Source organism: Bidens hawaiensis, unplaced genomic scaffold, assembly GCF_021521415.1.
Source record: "Bidens hawaiensis isolate Kalapana, Puna unplaced genomic scaffold, B.hawaiensis_p1.1 tig00034641_1, whole genome shotgun sequence".
Lineage (NCBI taxonomy): Eukaryota > Viridiplantae > Streptophyta > Magnoliopsida > Asterales > Asteraceae > Bidens > Bidens hawaiensis.
In genome coordinates this window covers 53,690-65,639 of record NW_027495996.1, presented here as the reverse complement: position 1 = coordinate 65,639, position 11,950 = coordinate 53,690, and the positions used below count along the sequence as shown (strand labels likewise).

The 11,950-nt window shown below is 43.7% G+C and overlaps 1 protein-coding gene across 1 annotated transcript; it reads right to left on the bottom strand.

Annotated features, from left to right (window-relative positions):
* Positions 1–1,160: 1,160 nt before the first annotated feature.
* LOC143586388 (uncharacterized) lies at positions 1,161–1,799 on the bottom strand. Its single transcript, XM_077067945.1, has one exon. It carries the CDS (start codon positions 1,797–1,799, stop codon positions 1,161–1,163), a length of 639 nt encoding a protein of 212 aa, XP_076924060.1.
* Positions 1,800–11,950: the final 10,151 nt, after the last annotated feature.

Below are 11,950 nucleotides of genomic sequence, written 5' to 3'. Positions count from 1 at the left end.
TTTTGATCGCTGGCCTGGATTTATATTCGATGGCGTGTTCTACCAATTCTATCGCCCATTTTTCAAGCCTCCCAGACAATTATGGCTTGCTCAGTACATTTTGTAAGCGAAAGTTGGTGAGAACATGTATTGGGTGGCCCTGAAAGTATCTTCGTAAACTCCGCGCTGTCTGAACCAAGAATAAGACTAGCTTTTCCAAGGTGGAGTACCTTGTTTCCGCGTCTGCAAGGGTGCGGCTTATGTAATAAATGGGCGTTTGAACGCCATTTCTTTCCACCATCTGGACAGCGCTGAGTGTTCTTTCTGACGCTGCTCGGTACACTATCAATGGCTCTCCAGCTTTAGGGGCTGTTAGCGTTGGTAGTTCCGCTAAGTGCGACTTGATTTCCTGAAATGCTGTTTCTGCCTCTTCTGTCCACCGAAATTGAGATTTCTTGAGGCAGTTCCTCAAGGTTGAAACAAACTTAAAAGATCTTTCTGCGTGACTTGACAAAAATCTGTTCAGCGCAACTAATCGGCCGTTGAGTGTTTGTACTTGCTTAACAGATTTTGATGAGGGCATCTTTAACACAGCTTCTAGCTTTTCTGGGTTGGCTTTGAAGCCGCCATTTGTTACGATTACTCCCAAAAATTTTCCTTCCTCCATTCCGAAGGAACATTTTCCCGGATTGAGCTTCATGCTAATGAACCTTAATGTTTTGAAGGTTTCTTCAATGTCTTTCAACATTGTTGCCTCCGTCTTGCTTTTGATGACCAAGTCATCCATGTAGACTTCTAATTTCTCCCGATTTGAGACTTGAACTCTCTGTCCATCAACCTCTGGTATGTAGACCTGGCGTTCTTGAGGCCAAATGGCATCATCTTATAACAATGTGTTCCGCTGCTCGTTCTGAACGCCGTTTTGTCCTGGTCTTTTACCGCCATGTGGATCTAATGGTACCCTTTATATGTGCCAAAAAAACATTGAACTGAAAGGGTACCAGTGCGTCCACCTTAAGGTCGATTTCTGGCAACGGGTAGCAATCTTTTGGGCATGCTTTGTTGAGATCTTTGAAGTCGATACACATGCGCCATTGGCCGTTTGCCTTGGGTACCATCACTGGATTGGCTATCCATGTTTGGTATTGGATTTCGCGGATTATGCCCGCATCCACTAGTTGTTAGACTTGTTCATCGCAGGCTTTTGCTTGGTCTGGCCCCATCTTTCTTCTTTTTTGTACCACCGGGACGAAAGCTGAATTGACCTTTAATTCGTGTTCCGCTGTGCTTCTTGGGACCCCTGTCATGTCTTCCGGGGTCCACGCGAAGACATCGACGCTCTTGATTAGCAACCTTTTCAGTGTCGCCCGCGCCTCTTCGGAGATAGTTGGTCCAATAGTTATGCTTTGTTCTGGGAATTCTTTGTTGTGCACCCATTTTTCCACTTCTCTTTCTTTGCTAGATTTTTGCATTTTTGGTGTTTTCCTTTCCGCCATGTTGCACTCTTTTTTGGCGTGGATCATTGCTATCCCCGTTGGAGTTGGTACTCTCAATATTCCATGAGCTATTGAGGGGTTAGCATTAAAGTCACCGATTGCTTTCCTTCCCAGGATTATATCATAATGTGGGTGAGGCGTTTCCATCACTAGGAAGTCTACGTCTTCCATTCGTGAGTGGACTCCATCACTTAGTTCAACCGGGAATGTCAGCTGTCCTAGCGGGTATTCAACACTTTGATTGAAACCCGCGATCGGAGCATTAACTGGCGTTAATCGCTGCCTGTCTTTGTCTTCTAGTAAGTTGAAACACTGGCGGTACATGATGTTGGATGTTGCCCCTGCGTCGATGAAAAAACGCGGTGTCCGGTAGTGACCGAATACGGCTGTAATCACTAAAGGCTCTTTATTGTTTGCCCCTCCTTTTACTTTTGGGAAGATGAATTGTTCCTCCTTCCAAGCCGCATATTCTGTTTGCCTTCATTTCTTGGATTGTATGTGTAACGCCCTGGAATTTGACTGGTAAACTAAAATCAAGAAATCATCGGAAACTATACACTTTGGGTTCTGGACGATAAGTTCGGAATCCATATCATTGGAAAATCTGTTTATTTCAGCTAAAAATGTTATTTCATAAAAAGAACTTTTACGTTTGAAAAATATTAATTTTGTGTTTTCGAAAAATAAAAGGTTTTTATTTAAAAAGAGTCCAAGCGATTTCTTGAAAAATGATTTTTTTTATAAAATTTTTACTGGAAAGTTTTAGCTCGTTAAAACTTATGAACTCAGCTATCCTTGACCCGTAGGTAACCGAAACCCGAACCCGATAGAACCAAGTATATAAGCGTAGTGCAAGAACAACTCCACCATTTTTCTTTCATCTCTTCCACACCCACACCCAAGCACCCCAATTCTAGAGAGAGAGTAGTGAGAGAAAGTTATTCAATCCAAAATTCGAGTTCACCAATCTGTTTATTGTTGTTTTTGGTAAGATCTTCTTGAAAATCATACGTTTTTATCATCAAATCCGGCCCCGAATCGAGCAAAAACCCCAACTTTTGTTTCAAGTGTGTTCTTGGTCAAAAATCGTCATTTTTGGTGTCAAAAAGCATACTTTTGTTGTTATAAACGTTAGGAATCAATAGCCCTATGGATTCCGAGCATTTCCATGTATAAAACATTGATTTTGGGCGAAAAATCATGAAAATCGTCAAAATCCCATAGGTTTCTCCGTCATCCGGCTTGAAGGAGTCGAATAGGTCTATTCGGTCGAATAGACCAATCGAACCAGACCATTCGGTCGAACCATCTCCTATTCGATCGAACAAGAGACCATTCGGTCGAACCAGTGAGCAAACGAACAGACTAACCGAATCAGAATACACATTTGACCGAATACGATTGTATTCGACCGAATGTACATCCTACTCGACCGAACGAGTCCTCAATCGACTGAACGTGTTCTTCCCAGCCCCTTTGACCGAACCAGTACCATATTCGACCGAACAAGTAGCTGATTCGATCGAACCTGCCCTTATTCGACCGAATGTGCCAGAATCAACTTGTTTTCAACTTTAAAACTTGGTTTTTGCTCGAGGTCGCGTAGGCTTATACTCTTAGACTTAAAGCGTGTTGTTAACCTATTGTGTCCTTGTCTAGACTTAGAGGATCGACGTTTGGCAGCACTCGACCACCCTAGCAACCATACTTAGCCAACAAGGTGAGTTCATAGCCCCCTTTTTCTTTTAAGCTTTTCAAATCATTGGGATGGAAACATGGTAACTGTACACGTTTTGACAAAACTCATTTATTCAAACATTCTTTATCATAGACATTCTTGGCAAATCTTTTGCAAACAATGAACATTGGGGAAACAAGTAATCATAGCAGGTTACTCATACCTTAACTTTCTCGGAAGTTGTGTATGTCTATTCAGTTATTCAGGAGTAAACATGGGAATCATTGATCGCTTAGGGAACATTGGACGTTTCGAAATCAAAGTCATATGCCCGTTACACATTATCATGAAAACACATCATTCATTGGGCAGTCTAGTGGTCGTGTGAACATAGGCAGTATAGGTCACACTAGTGCATATGTTTGGTCTCCAAGTGGTCGATTGGTAGACAGGCCGTCACTAGATGTGGGATTCTAAAGTGTTCGATTTAGAATACACGTGACCTATGGGATTCTTAAAGTGTTCGATTAAGAATCCGAAGGATTTCCTAAGTGATCGATTAGGAATCCAAGAGATACTAAAGTGGACGCTTTAGAATTCTCTCATGGTATCCAAAGTGATCGATTTGGGTTACCATCATGGAAATCAAGTAGCATCGTGTGGTCTTGTGTGGGTTGATGTCAGGTCTCGTGTGATCATTATGCATTATCATCATTATCATCAAGACATGGTTACATATGATTCTTTGGTATCTTTATACATATATCTTTGATATCATTACACCAGTATGCTTGTGCAGGGCTTATCACTACGTTATTAGTTGACCTATCTTTATACTTTGGATTTACAAATATAAACAAGCTTAGCAGAGTAGGTTGTAGGAGTGGAGGGTTAGCCGATGGTACACCCTATGTATAAACCCCTACAACCTAGTCTGGTGCGCTTGTCTTGTCTTACAAACCTTTTCAAAACCGGGCTTTATACCCAAGCATGGTAGGATAAGTTGTAGGAGTGGTGGGTTAGCCGATGGTACACCCTATACATAAACCCCTACAACTTAGTCTAGTATGCTTGTGTATAATCCCTTTTTCCTTAAACCTATGAATTCACTCCTCTACTTTATGTAGTTGACATTTTCGTTACATGTTTTCAGGAAATGAAGCAGGAAGTAGCAAATAGCTGATAGAGGCCTTAGATGGAAGACATTTAGGATTGATGTTAGCATTATCCGTTGTAATGGAACAAATTTGCTACCTGTTGAATTGTTGTAATGTTGACATGTTTTAAGTTTATGCATTTAGACTTTTAAATCTATTGTGCTCAATCAATCACGACCCCGTCGCCACGCCTCGGTTTTTCCGCCAATTACGACCGGGGTGTGACAGATTGGTATCAGAGCCAATGGTTATAGGGAATTAGGAAACCGACCTAGACTATAACCTAGGACCCTTGACTCTAGATAATTCATGCATCACTATCACATGCCCACACTTATATGCTTGCTATGTGCTTATGTGTTGCATCATTAATTGTAAATCTGGTAGCGATGTACTCTTTGGCAATTCCTTATCCAGTTATTCTTTATTCTCAATTTTAACTTATGCGCATTCTTATTCTTTTAATAGAATGCCTCCTCGTCGCTCATCCGTCAATGTTGACCCCGCTGACCTCGCTGCCCTCATAGCGCAGCAAATTGCAGCAGTTCTTCCGGGTCTGGTAAACAACATGAGGCAAGAAGGAACCTCGGGTGCACCACAAGCCCCAGAACCGAATCCCACTCTTCAGGCCGATAAGCTCTATAAGGCTTTTACCAACACTAGGCCTACAAGTTTTAGTGGAACCGAGGGAGCCGCTGGTCTTCTCCAGTGGTTCGAGAAAGTCGAAGCTTCATTCAACATGTGCTCCTGCCCGGATGAACTCAGGGTAAAATTCGCAACGAGTATGTTCCACAAACGGGCTCTCACGTGGTGGAATAACGAGATAAGAACCAGGGGACGAGACGCGGCCCTAGCCCTGCCCTGGGCTGAGTATGTTGAGCTAGTCACGCAGGAGTTCGTTCCGAGAACCGAGATCCAGAAACTGGAGGCTGAGTTTAGGGCGCACACGATGAAGGGCGCGGATCACATGAAGTACACGGAGAGATTTCATGAACTCTCCTTATTGGTGCCCCATATGGTTACTCCCGCTTCTCGCGCTGTCGAGCAATACATCGGCGGTCTTCCGGACTCCATGAGGGGCATTGCGGTTGGAGTTGACCCCACTACACTTAAGGCAGCGATCGATCTCACTGCCCGTCTGACCAGGGAACAGCTCAAGTCTGGTGTTCTGCATCAGGATAAGGGCAAATTCTCCGAAGGGAGGACGAAAAAGGGGAGCAATAGGAAGCGGAAGGCGACCAACTTAGCTGCAATCACTGATGCTACGCCTATCAACTCCATAGCCCCCGCTCCAGCCACAACAGCTCAGGGAAGACCAAGAAAGGAATATACTGGGCTTCATCCCAAGTGCAACTTATGTTCTTATCATCATCCAACTAGAGAGTCGTGCCGCAAGTGCACGAATTGTGGACGATTCGGGCACCTGGTGGAGCGATGCAGGAGTCCTGGCAACCAACTGGCTGTGGGGAATGCTAACCCTCAGCCTAACCCTGCTCGAGGCTGCTTCGAGTGTGGCGCTATGGACCATTACAGAAATCGATGCCCCCGCGTCACCAGCATCCCTCCGGCTCGCGGGAGGGCTTTTACCATTGGAGCTGCCGAAGCACGCCAAAACCCCGATGTTATTACTGGTACGTTTATTCTTAACAACAACTGGGTGTCTGTCCTTTTTGATACAGGAGCTGATAGGAGCTTTGTTTCTTGCAAATTGGTTCCTTTACTGAAATTAAAAATTTCCGAGTTGGACCCTGCCTTTTCTGTTGAACTTGCTAGTGGGGAGTCCAAACAAGTGAAGTCTGTCATCCGAAATTGCACTCTTACTCTTGTCACCACATCGTTCTGTATTGACCTTATACCTTTTTGTCTTGGAAGCTTCGATCTAGTTGTGGGAATGGACTGGCTGTCCAGCAATCTCGCGGAAGTAATCTGCGCCGAGAAACTTATTCGTATCCCTTTACCTTCTGGCGAAATTCTAACTATTCAAGGCGAAAAATCGGGTGGATGCCTAAGGATCGTCTCTTGCTTAAAGGCCAGTCGGTACCTTCGAAAGAAGTATCCCGCATTTCTAGCTCATGTTACTCTCAAGGAATCCGAAGACAAGAGACTGCAGGACATTCCTGTTGTGCGTGAATTTTCTGATGTTTTTCCCGAAGATCTGCCTGGACTTCCTCCTAGCAGGCAGGTGGAATTTCGTATCGATCTTATTCCTGGTGCTCTCCCTATTGCTAAGGCACCGTATCGTCTAGCTCCGTCGGAACTTCTAGAATTATCAAATCAGCTTCAAGAACTTCTTAGCAAGGGATTCATTCGCCCTAGCTCGTCTCCATGGGGAGCCCCAGTACTCTTCGTCAAAAAGAAGGACGGGACTTTCCGTATGTGCATTGAATACCGGGAGCTTAATAAGCTCACCATCAAAAATCGGTACCCGTTACCGAGAATTGATGATCTATTTGATCAGCTCCAGGGTGCTACGTTTTTCTCTAAAATCGATCTGCGTTCTGGTTACCATCAGTTGCGTGTTCTGGAAGAGGATATCCCGAAAACTGCGTTCCGAACTCGTTATGGTCATTACGAGTTCATGGTTATGCCTTTTGGAATGACCAATGCTCCCGCCATCTTCATGGATCTGATGAATCGCGTCTGCCGTCCATATCTTGATCAGTTTGTCATTGTTTTCATAGACGATATTCTCATTTATTCTCGTTCGAGGACCGATCATGAGCTTCATCTCAGGCTTATTTTGGAGCTTCTCAGGAAAGAGCAACTATATGCCAAGTTCTCCAAGTGTGAATTTTGGCTAAGGGAAGTTCAATTCTTGGGACATGTCATCAAAGTCGACGGCATTCACGTCGACCTTTCCAAGATAGAAGCCATCAGAAATTGGGTAGCGCCTAAAACACCTACCGAAATCCGTTCATTTCTTGGTCTGGCCGGTTACTACCGCCGATTTATCTCAAACTTCTCCAGGATTGCCTTGCCTTTAACCACTTTGACCCAGAAAGGGGAACCTTTCGTGTGGGGACAAGTTCAAGAGGAAGCCTTCCAAACTCTGAAGAATAAGCTTTGCCATGCACCGATTCTATCACTTCCGGAAGGTGACGATGACTTTACCGTTTATTGCGATGCTTCGAATCGGGGCCTCGGTTGCGTTTTAATGCAACGAGGGAAGGTTATCGCTTACGCTTCTCGGCAACTCAAGGTGCACGAGAAGAACTACGCCACACATGACCTGGAGCTGGGTGCAGTGGTGTTTGCCCTAAAAATCTGGAGACATTACCTGTACGGTACGAAGTGTGTCATTTTTACCGATCACAAGAGCTTACAACACATCCTCAATCAGAAAGAGTTGAACATGAGGCAGCGACGCTGGGTCGAACTTCTCAGCGATTACGATTGTGAAATTCGCTACCACCCGGGAAAGGCTAATGTGGTGGCTGACGCATTGAGTCGTAAAGAAAGGACCCAGCTGCACTCTATTCGGATTCAATCCAACCTTCCTTCCTTAATTCGTGAAGCTCAGAATCAAGCGCTTGTGAATGGTGATCTCAAGGGCGTTTTGTCTTGTGGAGCCGAGCAGAAATTCGAAACCAAGTTTGACGGCATTCTCTATTTTCTTGACCGAGCGTGGATCCCGAACTCTGAGCCTCTTCGGACGCTTATCCTAAATGAAGCCCACAAGTCCAGATACTCGATTCATCCAGGCAGCAACAAGATGTATCAAGATCTTAAACCCCATTATTGGTGGCCCGGGATGAAGAAAGATATCGCTTCGTACGTGATGAGATGTTTGACTTGTTCGCGAGTCAAGACAGAGCATCAAAGGCCGTCTGGGCTACTTCAACAACCTATTATTCCTCAGTGGAAGTGGGAAGAGTTAGCTATGGATTTCATCACCAAGCTACCACGGACGCCTAGCGGTCATGACTCAATTTGGGTTATTGTGGACATTCTAACAAAATCCGCCCACTTTATCCCGGTTCGTGAAGACTACACTACGGAAAAGTTGGCGCGGGTGTACATTCGTGAGATCGTTTCCCGTCACGGTGTGCCTAAGGGCATCACGTCTGATCGTGACAGCAGTTTTTCTTCCAGGTTCTGGAAATCTTTGCAAAAGGCCTTTGGGACAAGTGTGAAGCTTAGCTCTTCCTATCATCCAGAAACGGATGGGCAGAGCGAGAAGACCATACAAACCCTAGAAGACTTGTTGAGAGCTTGTATCCTCGATTTCGGTAGTAGTTGGGAAACTCATCTGCCATTGGCAGAATTTTCTTACAACAATAGTTACCACGCTACCATTAAATGCGCGCCGTTTGAAGCTCTTTACGGCCGCAAGTGCCGCTCTCCCTTGTGTTGGTCCGAGACCGGGGATTCACAGATCATCGGCCCCGAACTAATACAGGAGACAACCGATCAAATTGCTTTCATTCAGCAGCGACTCAAAGACGCTCGATGCCGACATAAGTACTACGCCGACAAACGACGCAAGCCACTCGAGTTTCAAGTTGGTGACCGTGTCATGCTGAAAGTTTCCCCCTGGAAGGGCATAGTCCGCTTCGGGAAGAAGGGAAAGTTCGCTTCTAGGTATGTTGGACCATTCAAAATCCTTGAAAGGATCGGACCAGTTGCCTATCGTCTTGAGCTGCCACCGGAACTCAGTAGAGTTCACAACGTTTTTCATGTTTCGCAATTAAAGAAGTGTCTTGTTGACGAGGCCCTTCACATTCCCGTCGACGAGGTTCGATTTAGCGACAATCTGCTTTTCGTTGAAGAACCCGTCGAGATCATGGATCGCGAGGTCAAGAAGACCAAGCGTAGCCGCATACCGCTTGTGAAAGTTCGATGGAATAACAAACGCGGACCCGAGTTTACTTGGGAACGCGAAGATCAGATGAAGGAGAAATACCCTCATCTGTTCTCTTAGTCTATATTCTTGTAATCTAATTGACTAGAAGTCAATATAAATTTGCAGCATGTATCAAATAACTGTGTTATGCAATGAATATCATGTTGCCTTGTTATGCTTATAAGTATTCTTTTATTTGCATCCACAAACTTTGGCTACTCAGGGCTCATGCTGGAAAGCACGAGTCATATCTACTCAATCATATAAACCTTGGGGAATTTATACATCATTTAAGCTAAAATTTGTCATCATTCTAGCATTCATGGAGCATGGTTGTGTTTATGTGTGTGGTGTCGTGTCAAATTTTCTAGCCGCACGCAATAGAGTTTATACATTGATACAAGGTGAGCTTGTAATTATAGTCCGGAATATAATTGCATCAAGGTCACAGGTGTATACGTGTATAAGCAATATGCTATTGTGCAACTAGGAGTCGTGAACTCAAGGTTCGTGTAGGGAATTATTCGACAAAGGTTGAAGGAGTGGTGGGTTAGCCGCTGGTACACCCTATATATAAACCCCTTCAGCACGAGTTGAATATGTCTGAAGCGAAACTTGGAATTAGGGACTTATAGTTAGCGTGGCAGCTGTGAGACATTAAATTCAAGAATTATTGAGGGAATTATTCACAGAAGATTGAGGGAGTGGTGGGTTAGCCGCTGGTACACCCTATATATAAACCCCTTCAATCCGAAATGAATATGTCTGATGTAAAGCTTGAGGGTGATGCCTTGTAGTGGAAAATAGTGTGTCGTCCTGTGTGTCATTGACCTAATAGGAGTCGAAGGAAACACTCAAGTAAGGTTGAAGGAGTGGTGGGTTAGCCGCCGGTACACCCTATATATAAGCCCCTTCAGCTTGATTTGGGTGGTAGCTGAGACGAATATTAGATGTAGTGGCGCATAGTGGTCATCATGGGATCATGAAATCTAAATCATCGTTGCATCAAGTATACTAAAAATCTAAATTTCGGGACGAAATTCCTCTAAATTGGGGAGGATGTAACGCCCTGGAATTTGACTGGTAAACTAAAATCAAGAAATCATCGGAAACTATACACTTTGGGTTCTGGACGATAAGTTCGGAATCCATATCATTGGAAAATCTGTTTATTTCAGCTAAAAATGTTATTTCATAAAAAGAACTTTTACGTTTGAAAAATATTAATTTTGTGTTTTCGAAAAATAAAAGGTTTTTATTTAAAAAGAGTCCAAGCGATTTCTTGAAAAATGATTTTTTTTATAAAATTTTTACTGGAAAGTTCTAGCTCGTTAAAACTTATGAACTCAGCTATCCTTGACCCGTAGGTAACCGAAACCCGAACCCGATAGAACCAAGTATATAAGCGTAGTGCAAGAACAACTCCACCATTTTTCTTTCATCTCTTCCACACCCACACCCAAGCACCCCAATTCTAGAGAGAGAGTAGTGAGAGAAAGTTATTCAATCCAAAATTCGAGTTCACCAATCTGTTTATTGTTGTTTTTGGTAAGATCTTCTTGAAAATCATACGTTTTTATCATCAAATCCGGCCCCGAATCGAGCAAAAACCCCAACTTTTGTTTCAAGTGTGTTCTTGGTCAAAAATCGTCATTTTTGGTGTCAAAAAGCATACTTTTGTTGTTATAAACGTTAGGAATCAATAGCCCTATGGATTCCGAGCATTTCCATGTATAAAACATTGATTTTGGGCGAAAAATCATGAAAATCGTCAAAATCCCGTAGGTTTCTCCGTCATCCGGCTTGAAGGAGTCGAATAGGTCTATTCGGTCGAATAGACCAATCGAACCAGACCATTCGGTCGAACCATCTCCTATTCGATCGAACAAGAGACCATTCGGTCGAACCAGTGAGCAAACGAACAGACTAACCGAATCAGAATACACATTTGACCGAATACGATTGTATTCGACCGAATGTACATCCTACTCGACCGAACGAGTCCTCAATCGACTGAACGTGTTCTTCCCAACCCCTTTGACCGAACCAGTACCATATTCGACCGAACAAGTAGCTGATTCGATCGAACCTGCCCTTATTCGACCGAATGTGCCAGAATCAACTTGTTTTCAACTTTAAAACTTGGTTTTTGCTCGAGGTCGCGTAGGCTTATACTCTTAGACTTAAAGCGTGTTGTTAACCTATTGTGTCCTTGTCTAGACTTAGAGGATCGACGTTTGGCAGCACTCGACCACCCTAGCAACCATACTTAGCCAACAAGGTGAGTTCATAGCCCCCTTTTTCTTTTAAGCTTTTCAAATCATTGGGATGGAAACATGGTAACTGTACACGTTTTGACAAAACTCATTTATTCAAACATTCTTTATCATAGACATTCTTGGCAAATCTTTTGCAAACAATGAACATTGGGGAAACAAGTAATCATAGCAGGTTACTCATACCTTAACTTTCTCGGAAGTTGTGTATGTCTAATCAGTTATTCAGGAGTAAACATGGGAATCATTGATCGCTTAGGGAACATTGGATGTTTGGAAATCAAAGTCATATGCCCGTTACACATTATCATGAAAACACATCATTCATTGGGCAGTCTAGTGGTCGTGTGAACATAGGCAGTATAGGTCACACTAGTGCATATGTTTGGTCTCCAAGTGGTCGATTGGTAGACAGGCCGTCACTAGATGTGGGATTCTAAAGTGTTCGATTTAGAATACACGTGACCTATGGGATTCTTAAAGTGTTCGATTAAGAATCCGAAGGATTTCCTAAGTGATCG

Coding starts and splice junctions, on each gene's coding strand:
- LOC143586388 (XM_077067945.1), bottom strand. CDS start 1,799: ATGTACCGCCAGTGTTTCAACTTACTAGAAGACAAAGACAGGCAGCGA.